Consider the following 13,732-nt stretch of genomic DNA (forward strand, 5'->3'; position numbering starts at 1 on the left):
GAGTGTGAGTCAACATCCTAAGCCTAAGAAGGCCCGTGGGTGTTCATGTGCCCGCCGCAGGGTCACCATCCTGGGCCTGGATCTGTCTATGCTCGGGGGAAGAGATGATCTCACTGAATGCCTGCATCTCCCACAGCCCGCTGCGGTTCCCATGAATTACGCTGGGGGAGGGGCTGAACGCTGCCGGGGGTACAGAAATGCTTTTGATGAATGAAACTCGGCGCCTCGACCACTCCCCAAGGACAAGCAGAGAATGCCCACATCGCCGCTTTAAAAAGTAAAACCGCTGGGCAAGGGCCACCCCAAATCCAGTCCCGCGTTCTCCGTCTCCCAGCTCCACAGCCAGAGCCGGGACCCAAACTGGCACCACGTCCCCAGGCGGGAAAGGCGCGGCGCCTTTAAGAGGTGGCGGGCGGCGCTGCCCCCTGGCGGCCGGCGCGGCCGCGCTTCCTCCGCCCGCGGGTCCAGCGGGCCGGCCGGCCGGGTCAGCGCGGCGGCGGCGGCGGGGCCGGGCTCGGCGAGTGCTCGCGAAGACGAGGACCAGGACGAGCAGGGAGTGGCGGCGGCGGGTGAGGACTGAGGGCGGGGCGGGGCGAGGCCGCGGGAGGCTGCGGGCGGCGGCGTGCGCCCCGCCGGGTCCCAGCGTGCGGGGCAGGGCACGCGCCCGGCTCGGAACGGCAGTCCGCGCCGCCCGGGCTCTGAGGTGGGCCCGCTGGAGAGGCGGGAGGGAGGAGGGCCTCGGGGCGGCGAGGAGCCCGAGCGCGGGCCGGCTCTCCGTGGCCGTCGCCGGAGGGTGGGTTGCTCGGCCCTAGGTGGCCGGAGGGCGGCGGGCTGGGCGGCGCCGGCGAGCAGGGCCTCCCCTCGCTCCTCCCGGCCGGCCCCGCTGCGGCGCTCGCGAACTTGCGCGCCGGCGAGCCCCGCGGGAGGCGGCGGGGGCGGGCCCGGCGCGGCGGCAGCCAGTGGCATTCCGCGCTGAGCGCCGCTCCCCCGCCCGGGCGCCCGCCCCGCCCCGGCCCGCCCCGGCCCGCCCCTCCCGGCAGGACTGCGCGCCCGGAGCCGCGTTCCGCGTCCCCGCCGCCGGGAGGAGGTGCCCGCACGCTCGCGGCGCGCGCTGGCCGCCAGACTCGGCCTGTGGGTGATTTCCTCCGGACCCGAGCTCCCCGCCCGAGGAGGAAGATGCAGACCTTTCTGAAAGGGAAGAGAGTTGGCTACTGGCTGAGCGAGAAGAAAATCAAGAAGCTCAATTTCCAGGCCTTCGCCGAGCTGTGCAGGTAAGCAGGGAACGGGGTTCCGGCGCCCGGGGATCCCTGGCCGGAGCCCGGCTCAGCCCCGGCGGCTCTTTGGGAGGTGAGAGCAAAACGCAGGGAGCAGTGCACGGGGACGCTGAGTCCGAGGAGCCCGGTGGCTGTGGCGGCCGCCGGTGGTGGTCGAGGGGAGCGGTGGCCAAGTGTGAGCGGTGTGGCACAGACCCGGGCTCTCAGGTGCACCGTGACCCGGGCGGGGACGCCTCCAGCCGCCCAGGGCTCGGTGGGAGCGCTGCTCAACGCGGTGGAGGGACCTGGGAAATCGGGGGATCCAAGCTCTGCCTGTGGCTGCAGGTTACTTTGGACTGGAGTGTTTTTCTTCTGTCGTTCCGTTCCCTTCTCTTCGTGGAGAAGGGCACCGGTGTTCGGATGTTTGCGGACCACCTACTATGTGCCCCGCGAGTGCAGCTCTTGAAGCTGACATTGCACGCACGTCACTGGGATAAGCCGATGTGAAGCGAGCAGCAGCACTCGGCTTGTATATGTGGTGATTTGCTGTCTCATTAACAGAGCCTCGCACTAGCCTGGAGAATTGGCCGGGTGGTGATTCTGGGCCACGTGTCTGAGAAGGGGGATCCATCCGCAGAGAGGTGGGGTACCATAGTACCAGGCCAGGGGTCCCAGAACTAGGGAGTGGCTGGTGCTGAGGTGCTGGGTAAATGCATGTGGTATAGGATGGCCCTTCTCTACTTCTCCTTCCCCCCGCCCCCCATGCTGGTGCTCAATGGTGGAGACTTAAGTGTTTTAATATGATGGCATTCTCTTACAGAAACATCCAGTGTTGGGTCAGGTGTGCCTCTCCTTGCCGCCCATTGGTAGCTTTGCCTTGGAGAAGCTGCGAGGGGAATCCCGTTCTCCCAGAAAGCCTAAGATGATTCGCCTCCACCAGCCTTTTGCAAACTCTAGGTGGAAACCTTTTGTTATGCAGTGGCTCCAGTTGATAGATCTGATTCTTGAAAATGGGCCCTACTTGCATTTTCATCCCTGCCGGGTCCTCAGACATCATGAAGAATTGAACAAGTATGATTTCTTATCTCCTGATAGGAGGAGCGAGTGGCCAGTCAGAGCTAGCGGGGCTCGAAGCCCCTCTGTGCCCCTCCTGCCTGTCCCAAGGGCCTGGTGCTGCTTTGCCCCATGCAGGCGCCCTGCAGGCGCTCTTCTCCCCGCAGCCAGAGGGGCGCCCTTTACATAGGACAAGCAGCTCCCGGGTCTGCATCCTTGGTCTGGGGATGGAGTTGGCTTCCTTCGTTCAGGCCCGCTTCCCCAGGAGAGAGCAAGCTTTCCAGGGTCAGTAGGACATGCTGAATACATAAGGGAATCAGGAGGAACTCGAAGTCAGAGTTTTGAAAATGGGTCTGAGGACTTTTGGGACATTCAGAAAGGGCGCTTGAACATTGTACTGGTGGGAAATGTGCTCTGGACACGGAGGAAATGTGTGTGGAGAAGCCCTGTTGATGTGGCTTTGAAGTGTAGTTCTGCTGTGAGGTGCCGGAGCTCCCCCTGCAGTCATCTGAAACTTGGGAAATCCCAGTTAAGACCTTGCACCCGTCTGCCTGAGGTTTGGCTGTCTTTGTGTCCCCCCCCCCCCCCCCCCCGGGTCTGCAGCTAAATCAGGAGGCTTGTCACCTGGTTGGTGTCTTTTGCTCGGTAATTAGGAGGCTCTCATAAAGCGGTTCTAGCCGAGACCCACGGCTAGGTCCTCCTTCTAGACTTGCGGATTGGCTTTTCCTTCCAGTGGACCCACTACCTTTAAACAGGAGGTTCAGGGCAAGCTATGATGTCAACCCTTCTCGGGGAAATCCATTGTGGAGTGTTAATTTCTCTGAAAGCGTTGTTGCCCTTAAAAATGAGTTGCCTTTTGACCAAAATAATGTCTTTGGGGAGAAGAAAGAAAGTGTCTAGGCCAGTGATGGCGAACCTATGACACGCGTATCAGCACTGACACGCGTAGCCATTTCTGATGACACGCGGCCGCTGAGGTGGCCGCATGCCGAGGATGAAACATTTGCTGCTCCTGAGGATGAAACATTTGCGAAATAATGTTTTTCCTCAAAGTGACACATTACCCGAGTTATGCTCAGTTTTTTGGCAAAGTTTGACACACCAAGCTCAAAAGGTTGCCCATCACTGGTCTAGGTAATTTTAGAATCTCAGGCTGCTTTGTGTTTTCATTAGCGACCCTTTTGATATTTTGTCACTGAAGCTTAAGAAGGAAAAGAAAACATCAAAAATAGTTTTCCCCCCTGTTCTCGCCTTTATTATTTTCAGAGCAGCGCCCCCTGGTGGCCATGTTTCTAAACTGGGTGCAAAGTGCTCCCACCCTGGAGAGGGTGGCGGCGTTCTTGGCTGCTGTTGTGTTTGGTGGGGGTGCTGCTGAGAGTTTAGTGGTCCCACCGGTGATGTGGATGGACGGTGCCACGTTTTTGACATTCACGATCTGGGGGTACAGCGCTCCTGTTTTGATGGATGGTGAATTGTCTGTGAATTTCCCAATGAAGAAGTCCAGAGATCTTTGACAATGACTGGGGGCTCTGCTCTGAATGTTTGGGGCAGTGTCAGCGCCAGAGAGGCTGACCCGAACAGACCGGGATGGGTTGTTTAGGTGAACGTCAGGCCTTGAAAAAATCTCTGAGCAGAAAGGGGTGTTGGAGAGCGTCTCATCCAGCCCTTTGTTTTACAGATGGGGAAACAGGCATGAGAGGGCGGCCGGCTCCATAGCTTTCTTCCTTGTCTTTAACTGCTAGAGTGGATCCAATCTGGTGACCTTGAGGCCCACACAGAAAGCCAACCCTTTCTCTTTGAGCACCTCTGACAGTAAGGAGGAGTTGCTGTCCTTGTTATTTTCACAGGCGTCCAGTGACTGCCATCCTGTCCCGGGGACACTTCCCTGCAAGGCTGAGTTGTGCCCTTGGCAGGTGTGATGCCTGCTCTCCGAGGGGGCACTGCACATGGATGGCAGCAGTAGGTGTTTGGAGCCTGGTCCTGCTGGGACACCTTAGGGAAACAGAAGGGCCCACCCTCGGTGCCCCTTGATAGGCGGGCCCTCTGACAAGTCAGCAGATGGGCCTTTGACTCAGCTTGTTTTTAGTGAAGCTGTGTGTTCCTGTGACTCGGCTGGTTCTTCCCCTCCCCCTGGGGACCTGGCTTGTTCTCTTCTACCCCCTCCCCCTCACACAGGAGCAGCTTGCTGCTTCCTCACCCCCACTTTGTGGCCTTTCCAGCATGCCCAGAGGGACTTCAGAGGACAGCAAAGCGGTAGAGCTGTTGGTTGGAATTGCTGGGTGATTTTTGTTGTAGATCTCCACAGGGCCCCATTTGGAAATGCTAGCTTCGTGTTTTCTGTCTCCTCTAGCGCCTTCTTGCCTTCCCACTCTTCTTGTCCCGTGGCGGGAGCTGTGTGGCAGGGGGTGGTGAAAAGGCACATGACTTTATGGAGCATTGCGGTATAAAATGTGGGTGAACCTTGGTCCGTCCATGCTGTAATATTCGCCGACTTTAATGTGGTCCTTCCAGCGTCCTTATCTCACTTCGTGGGAGTCCCAGCAGCCTGGGGATGGAGGGGTGAGGACACCGAGGCCCGGGGAGTGAGTGTCAGGGACTTGTACAACCAGTTGGGCTTCCCTGAGCCCAGTCGTGAGGCCTCTGCACCCGGGAACGTGGCTTCCTGGCGTGTTCTTCTCTGCCCAGGTTAGCCTGGGGCTCCCTGAGGCTCCAGAAGCAGACGTCTGTGAGGTCCTGTCCTTGAGAAACTTGGAGGCCAGCTGGGCTGACGAGCTCGCAGGAAATAGTATGTTTCTGGTGCACTTCAGACTGTGTTATGGATGCCGGCTTTCCCACGGGGACCCTTCGCACACTTCCCCAGAAGGAATGTGGCCAGCACTCTATTGTGGCTCGAGCTCACGGAGGCAGTGGGTGGGGGGCAGTGGGATGGAGCCCCTGCCCTCCCAGAGCCCTGAGTGTGGGGTGAACAGTAACCCGGCCTGGGAGGCACCCCAGGGAGCTTGAGGTGCCAGTGCCCCTTCCCCTCAGGGCCTACATTCCTTCACAAGGGGTTGTCGCTGGGTCCCTTCTGCGGGGATGGCTTACCGTTCTTAGCTGGAATGCTTCCGGAGATGCTTAGCGGGGAGGAAGGCGGATCTTTTCCAGGATTAAATGATGCTGGTCTGTTTGTCTTACGGTCGGGCGTTGGCATCATTGTGGGGGGAGGTGAGGCGGGAGGAGGACTTAGGTTTCCTTTGCAGCAATGCATGGGGACTGTCATATCCCAGCCTTGCAGATGAGCACGTGCCGCAAGCGCCCGGAGTAAACTGGGCTCACGGGGGGAGACGCGGCCGGGTAGACACTGTCGTCTGTTGATGAGACTGCCTGGGCCCCAGGCCCCCTGGGCATGTGACTTAACCCCTTGGTGCCTCAGTTTCCTCTTCTGTAAAGTGAGGATGGTAACAGTACTTAGTCTGGGGATGTCGTGTGCATTAAAGGAGTCAGTGCGGGCATGTGGAATGCCTGGACCTCCGTAAACGGTGCTTGCTGCTATCCTTTTTCTGTTGTTGGTGACCTGGGGGAGCGGGTGAATGGGCCCCTGCCCGTGGACGCCTCTATTCCAGGGTCGTTGGCATTTGTAGACTTAGTGTTCTTGGTTTGGGCAGTGTGTGAGCGACCCTGAGGTCCATATGGATGCTAACTGATCATCCTGCTGGCTGTGGGCGGTATGGGTGTGTGGGCCCAGCGGGCACGGTTAAGGAGGGGCTACCCCGTGTCTTCTCCTTTCAGACGAGACCCCTCTGAACCTTCCAGCCCCCTGGAGGCAGGGGTGCTGTCCTCACCTGTTTAATAGATGGGGAACTAGAGAAAATTAGATGTTAAGGCAAGATACTACTTTCATTTTGACGATTCAAGAAGAGTTTGTGTTGGGGTTCCTGAAAATGCCAGGAGTCTCTATGAGCACTCATGTTATTATTATTGGCTAACAGTTACTGCTTTCTTTGTCATTTTGAATATTAATACACGTACATGTTAAAAGAAAATCAAAGGACTCAAAGTACACAATGAAAAGTCGGTTTCCTTCTTGTTCTCGATTCCGGTCACCCAGGGACCGGCTCTTGGCAGTCTCGGTCGCAGTCTCTGTCCATAGGTTTTTTGTACAAAGGGGCACACACGTATGACGGTCTCTGCATACATACCGTTCGAAACTGCACATTGCTGCCTCATTTGGAGACAGTTCTGTGTTATTTGTTTTATTTCTTTAATGGCTGTGTGGTTCAGCTCTTAAAATGATGGACCATATTTCTTTTCTTTTTCTTTAAGTGTTTTTTTAAATATATATATATATATATATATATATATTTATTGATTTCAGAGAGGAAGGGATAGGGAGAGAGAGAGAGAGAGAGAGCGCGAGCGCGCGCTCTTGACTGGGAATCGAACCCATGACCCTTCAGTGTAGGGGCCAACGCTCTAATCACTGAGGGAGGACTGGACAATGTTGTTTTTATTTTATTTTTATTTTTTGAGAGAGAGAAAGGGAGAGGGCAAGAGAGAGAGAAACATTGATGAGAGAGAAACATCAGTTGGCTGCCTTGCCTTTTTCATGCTCCCCACTGGGGATTGAGCCTGCAACTTGGGCATGTGCCCTGACTGGGAATCGAACCAGCAACCTTTTGGTCCCTGGGACAATGTCCAACCAACTGAGCCACACCAGCCAGGCGAGGAAGGATACGTTTGATTTGCATTTCTCTTATGATGGTGAGATTGAGTTCACATTGTGGGGCTGAATGCATTAGGCAGGCACTGGGCAGAGCTGGGCTCACCTGCACACAGGCTGGGGCCCATTCCTAACCATTGGGCCATCCTGCACCCACTGGTTATTTCTCCCATGATTTAGCAGGTTTGGGGCATTCAGTAAATGCTCAGTGAAGTGCCTCATGAGAGTAACGCCTGAACAGTTGGATGTAAATAGGGCTTTTGTTCCTACTCGTATTTTGAATTCAGCTGGTACACTAGCTTTTTTTTTTAAAGAGTGTTCTAGTACCTCCTTTGAAAAAGTAAGATTCATTTTAGAAAGCAAATCATTCTGGAGCTGTGTACCTACTCCTTCCCTGGCAAAGGCATGGTCTTAAACACCTTTCCCCTTTGTGCACGAGTTCCCCCTCCCCAATCTTTCCCCTTCCGCTGGTCTTCGGAAAGCCTGCCTGGATGGGTGATGGTTGGATTCCTGATCGGGAAATCCAGGCTCAACAGGGTGGCTTGTCCAAGGTCACACAGTGGGTGTGGCAGCTCCAAGACTAGTGCCCCCTCCCGCTGCCTGCTGAAGCCCCCTTTCAGATAGCCCCCCTCCCCCCCACCCCCCTCCTGGTTCCCCTGGACTGTGAACACGGTGCCTGTTGGAGCGGCCAGGCCATTCCCGTTGGGCTGTTTGAATCCCACCTGGTGCTTTGTCTTGCCTGCACCGTGCCACCCTCAGAAAGCAGCTGCCCTGTGGTCTGTGCCTCCCTCGCTGGGCCTCAGGGGTGGGTTCTGTAGGCCCATCATGGTGCCAGGCCGAGGATTATGACACCTCCTGGGGGTGCCTCCACCCCTGCTTTTAGAGCTCAGGGGGTAGATATGTCATCGGCTGTGGAGATTTGAGAAACACTCCCATGAGGGACCTCTAGACTCCTGTCCCTGGGTGCTGGGTGCCCACCCTGGGTGGCCAGAAACTGTCCCACCCTGTTAACTGCTCTTGGTGTTCCTGGAGCCCAACCAGGTAGATTCTTCTAGCCCAGTGGTCGGCAAACTCATTAGTCAGCAGAGCCAAATATCAACAGTACAACGATTGACATTTCTTTTGAGAGCCAAATTTTTTAAACTTAAACTTCTAACGCCACGTCTTCAAAATAGACTCGCCCAGGCCGTGGTATTTTGTGGAAGAGCCACACCCAAGGGGCCAAAGAGCTTCATGTGGCTCGTGAGCCGCAGTTTGCTGACCACGGTTCTAGGGTGCCCCACCGCCCCTGGAGCGAGAATCTGGACACACAGACAACGTCCCTCCCAAAGATGGCTTCTGGGAGACGCCTTTCCCCCCTCACTCAGAATCTTCAGCTCTGGCTGGTTCTTTCTCTCTATTGGACTTGCTCATGGTGCGTCCCTGTCTGTCTCTTCTTTGGAAAGTTGGTTCCATGAAGGTAGAGACTTTGGCAGTTTTATTTGCTGCTGAAACCCCAGTGCCTCTACCAGTGCACATAGTAGCAGCTCAGGAGGCTTCCTGTTAGTGAATGCAGGAACTGACTGGTGAGGTTTGGAAGCCTTTTCCATGTCCCGGTGGCTCAGCCAAAAGCCACCTGTGACTCTGGAGTGCTCTGTGCCAGGAAGGAAACCCCAGGGGTGAGGAGATGGAAGGGATGGGGGTGCGGGGAGATGGATGGGGGTGAGGCGGTGTGTCCCAGGCCAGGAAGTAGCTCAGTGGCTTCATTCCTCTAGTCTTTTATTCACTCAGCAAACCCTGACCGTCCACCCTGACAGCTCTGTGCTGGTGCTGGTTTCCGCCTTGTGCACCTGGATGTATGGTAAGGAGATGAAGGTAGACCCGTACAAATGCATTTAAAATGCTGCAAGGAAGCCTGCAAACAGGAGAGCGCTGAGGCAGGGGTGGCTGCAGCCTCTCTGCAGGGTGACATTTAATGAGAGGGTCTGAGAGTCCATCCTCCAGAGCAGTGGTTCTCAACCTTTCTAATGCCGCGGCCCTTTAATACAGCTCCTCGTGTTGTGGTGACCCCCAACCATAAAATGATTTTTGTTGCTACTTCATAACTGTAATTTTGCTACTGTTATGAATTGTAATGTAAATATCTGTGTTTTCCGGTGGTCTTAGGCTCTACAGCAGCGGTTCTCAACCTGTGGGAGAGTGGAAGAGAGAGGGAACCACAGGTTGAGAACCGCTAGCAGGGTCGCCTAAGACCATCAGAAAACACAGATGCTTGTTCTCTAATAGTCATTCACCTTTTTCTTGGCCAATTTTTGCCCATCTTGTTCAACAAAGGAAGCACCTGGGCACCAGTGAAAACCACACATCCTTGTGTCTCCTCTTCCTCCGTAAAACTCTCCAGGGCAGGGGTCTGGGAGTCTCTCTTTTTTTAAAAAAAATATGTTTTTATTGATTTCAGAGAGAGGCAGGGAGAGAGAGAGAGAGATAGAAGCATCAATGATAAGAGAGAATCATTGATCGGCTGCCTCCTGCATGCCCGCTACTGGAGATCGAGCCTGCAACCTGGGCATGTGCCATGACTGGGTTCCATGACCTCCTGGTTCACAGGTCGACACTCAACCACTGAGCCGCACCAGCTGGGCTGGGCCGGGAGTCTCCTTTTAATACATGCCCTCAGGATTCCTCTGGGGAACCGAAACTGTCATTACTAGGCCTCACCCAAAGCTGGCAGGCATGCTCAACACCACGTTAAACAGCTAACGTGGACTCGTTACCCCGCAGCGCTGGTGTTCCTGGAGCCCAACCAGGTAGATTCTTCTAGGGCGGCCCATCGCCCTGGAGGGAGAATCCGGACACACAGAAGGGCATTGGGATGTAACCGGTCCCAGGCTGGTTGGTCCCAGTCTTGTCTGTGGGAGCCCTTTGTGTGGGATGAGGTTCCTCCAGTTCCTAGAGCACTCGCCAGCTGCTGCCTCCTGAGCGCCGTCACAGAGCGAGGCAGGGCAGGACCCGTCACAGGAACACGTCACAGGAGCCCATCACAGGAACATGTCACAAGAACATGTCACAGGAGCCCGTCACAGGAGCCCGTCACAGGAACACGTCACAGGAGCCCGTCACAGGAACACGTCACAGGAGCCCGTCACAGGAACACGTCACAGGAGGCCGTCACAGGAACACGTCACAGGAGGCCGTCACAGGAGTGAGGCAGGGCAGCAGTCCCAGGTGGCCTGCCCAGCTCCGCTGTGCTCACTACCTTTTGGGCAATCCTCTTTCCCCTTTAAAACAGGAATTGCCTCTGGCTGCTGGTTTGCCCTGGGATGCATATGAAGGTGGATCCGGAGGCTGGACAGGAGCTGGGGTTTGCACAGGATTCATTCCTGGGGACTGGCCTGGTGCGGCGCTGATTGTCAGGCCGCTGCTGGGAGAGGGTGATCTCTGCAGCTTGCTCTGCAAACCCAGCGGCTCCCAGCAGCACCTGCGTGCTTGGGTTTTGGAGCCTGAGCCATGAAGCAGGGCTTGGGCACGTCCAGGCGGCCCTCCATTCAGAAGGGCTGTGCTGAGATCCCCCTCTGCTCACGCCTAGATCAGTGGTTCACCAGACTTGAGGGCGTAGTGAAGGCCAGGCCCTATTGCATCTACCCTCCAAGCTGGATGAGAACACGAGCCTCAGGGAGGGGAGAGATGACTTGCTGGTCACACAGTGTGGGTAGCAGAGCTGGGACTCACCCTCGGGGCTGGTAGATGCCTGAAACCATGCCGGTTCCACCCTGCCAGGTTGCCTCCTGAACTTAACATCTGGGTACTATTGTCTTGATACCCAGTTTCAGAAGAAAATCAGGCATTTTTTTCTGAGCCTCCTCTGCATGCAGTTTTGGGCCCAGGGGGTGGTGGGTGGTGGCATGGCAGTGAACTTGGAGCACAGGACTTGCCTAGCTGTCTGTGATGACTGCTCCTCCATCTGTAAAGCGAGTGAAGTACACTCACCTCTGGGGCAAGTGCGTATGGCAGGTGCTTAGTCAATGGTAGGATTTCCCTCTTCCCCCAGGGGGCCATCTCCCAGGTCCTACCTACCAAGCTGGGGCCTGGGACTTTGACATGTTTTAGAGGGGAACCCCACTCCACACAGACTGGTGGCCTCCCTGCCTCCTCCTCCTGTCCTTTCCTGGCGCGGGGGTCCTCCAGCAGGGGTGACCAGGACATGCCCGGCATCCCAGCTCACTGCTCCTGGGAGGACGGGGCGGAGGTAGGTGGGTCCAGGGAGGACGCCCCTGTGGGAGTTTCACTTTCATTTCTGCCTCACCCTGTTTCTGTCCTGCAGTGGAGGGCTGGGGTGTGGAGGCGAGGAAACATCCGGTCCCCACCCTGGGGCACCGGTCCTAGTGCAGGTTCCTGGGCCGCCCCCTCTTCCCCCTTCCCCATGACCCCCCGCAATGTCTGGAGCCATCTCCTGTAAGAAGCCCCCTCGTGTTCCTTGGTGCAGTCTCACGACATGTATTATTTAGTGTCTGCTGCATGCCATTCACGCTTGGGTTGTGGGGACCCAGTGAGCACTGCAGGGTCCCCTCTAGCCCCAGAGACAGCCTGAGGCCATGAAGGCTCCACCCTGCAGTGCACGAGGGTGCAGGCAGTGTGGATGTTCTTCTGTTCTCCCAGGGGGGCTTGGGGGCGTTTGGAGAGGAGAGCAGGGGGGCACGTTGGCACGCATGCGGGTGTTTGTGCGTCTCTGGAAGCTGGTTCTGGAAGGGCAGCTCCTGCCCCCAGGACCCTGTGCTCGTGGGCATCTCCATGAAGAATGTCATTGCTGTGGGACTGTTGGTTTCACATCCCAGTCTGTGTTACAGGTGGGAAATCAAAGGCCCAGAAAAAAGATGCAGAGTTAGTCCCATGTTGTAGGGCGAGTAGGCAGGACAGCTTGGATTTGACACTAAAGCTTCTTTGCTTTAAGATTCTAAGATCCTTAAAAAAAACTTTATTGTTCAAAGTGTCACATATGTCCCTTTTCCCCCCATTGACCCCTTCTACCACACCATCTACCCCATCTTTTTTTTTTATTTAAATACAATTTATTGATTTTAGACAGAGAGGAAGGGGGAGAGAGAGAGACACATCAATTTGTTGTTTCACCTGTTTATGCATTAATTGGTTGATTCTTTTTAAAAAAATATGCTTTTATTGATTTCAGAGAGGAAGGGAGAGGGAGAGAAACATCAATGATGAGAGAGAATCATTGATTGGCTGCCTCCTGCACGCCCCCTACTGGAGATGGAGCCTGCAACCCGGGCATGTGCCCTTGACTGGAATAGAAACTGGGACCCTTCAGTCCACAGGCTGATGCTCTATCCACTGGGCCAAACTGGTCAGGGCCATTGGTTGATTCTTGTATGTGCCCGGAACCTGCAACGATGTTCTAGCCAACTGAGCTACCCCGCCAGGACACAATTTTATTCTTAAAGTCCTAACATTCATTATGGGATTCTTGAAAAGAAAGGAATTCTGGCTATTCCTTCAGATGTTTCCACCTCCCTGTGGGCATGTCTGGGCAGGAGCTTCAGGATCCTGTTGGGAAGGAGTTGTTTCCTGCGAAATTGGCCCCCAAGCCCCCGGCCCTCACCTTGACCGGCCCTCACCTTGACCGGCCCTCACCTTGACCCGGCGCAGCCATGCCAGGGCCTGTGCTTAAGGAGTCTTGGGCACTCGGTTCTTTGCTGCTATGGGATGGGAGGAAGGTCCAGGCCTGAGCCTCTGGGCCTCACGGAGGCTTCCCTGCTGGTGAGGTCTGAGCTTTGTTCCCTTGCAGGGCTGATGTGGCTGCCCTGGCGTGGAGGGGGCAGGGATCCTCCTCCAAAAATACATTCCAGCCTTTGCTTGAGATGAGAAAGTCGTTCCTGGGAGGCATTGTTTTAGTGGTACAAGCACAGCTGAGCCCTGGAAATACCTGTTCCTCGAGTTCACCTACCGGCCTGACGTGGTGCTGGGAAGGCTCTCAGTCCGTACGTGGAAACTGAGGCTCAGAGAGTGTAAGTGACCTTCCCCGGGTTCAAGGCCGGTTCCCCTGGGGGCAGGATTTGAACAGCAGTCTGTTCAAGCTGAACCCTTGACCATGACAGTGTTTTTTCCCCTGTAAATGAAGGCAGAGGACAAGAGGATGGCTTTCCTTTAGTCTGAGTTCTCCATCGGCCCGTCTTCGGTGTTTCTTAGTTGTTAACTTTTCTCCTTTTCCTTTTCAATTTCATTTGGATGCCTTAGTTGCCTGGAGTCGGGAAATGTAGGTGCTGACTCAGTCGATACCCACCCAGGCAGAGAGGCCGGCCATGTCTCTGCCCAGCACCCAGCCACCATGCAGCAGCGTCGCCACCCGTCCTGTGGGTGCTGAGTTTGGCTGCCCCATTGTGAAGTGCTCTGTTCCAGACGGCCTGTCCGATTCCCAGGATCCTCCATTCTCACCTCATCCTGCTCCTTCCCTGAGCTGGTGCGATGAGGCTGCATGGCCCACTCTCCTGTCCCTTCCTGGAGGTCACCTTGGGAACCTTAGAGCTTTGCTTATTGATGCTAGAGGCCTAGAAGGTCTTGGAAGCTCCTTGGAAAGACCCTAAAAAGCCTGGGGGGCTGACCCTCAGCCTCAGAAGGGGGCTGCTGGCTGCATTCTGGCTCTGACTTTGGTGATGAACCTCTCTGAGCCTTTTGGCTTCTGTACCTGAAATGGGAATTTTCAGACCAGCCTGCAGCAGGCTGGTGTTGCAGATTG

The 13,732-nt window shown here is 55.8% G+C and overlaps 1 protein-coding gene across 2 annotated transcripts in view; it reads left to right on the forward strand.

The window, feature by feature from the left end:
* The first annotated feature begins 457 nt into the window (after positions 1-457).
* Positions 458-13,732, forward strand: part of ITPK1 (inositol-tetrakisphosphate 1-kinase) — a 135,161-nt gene continuing 121,886 nt past the window's right edge. The window contains exons 1-2 of one of the 2 annotated variants that reach the window (XM_079768878.1): positions 458-569; positions 1,041-1,271. In XM_079768878.1, the coding sequence (XP_079625004.1) occupies positions 1,177-1,271 (95 nt within the window). In that variant the 5' untranslated portion in view covers positions 458-569; positions 1,041-1,176. Of the gene's footprint in view, positions 570-682; positions 704-1,040; positions 1,272-13,732 lie in introns of those variants that run through there. The other variant, XM_079768879.1, reaches the window with a different exon arrangement.

The sequence above is a fragment of the Cnephaeus nilssonii genome (genome assembly GCF_951640355.1).
Source record: "Cnephaeus nilssonii genome assembly, chromosome: 4".
NCBI lineage: Eukaryota > Metazoa > Chordata > Mammalia > Chiroptera > Vespertilionidae > Cnephaeus > Cnephaeus nilssonii.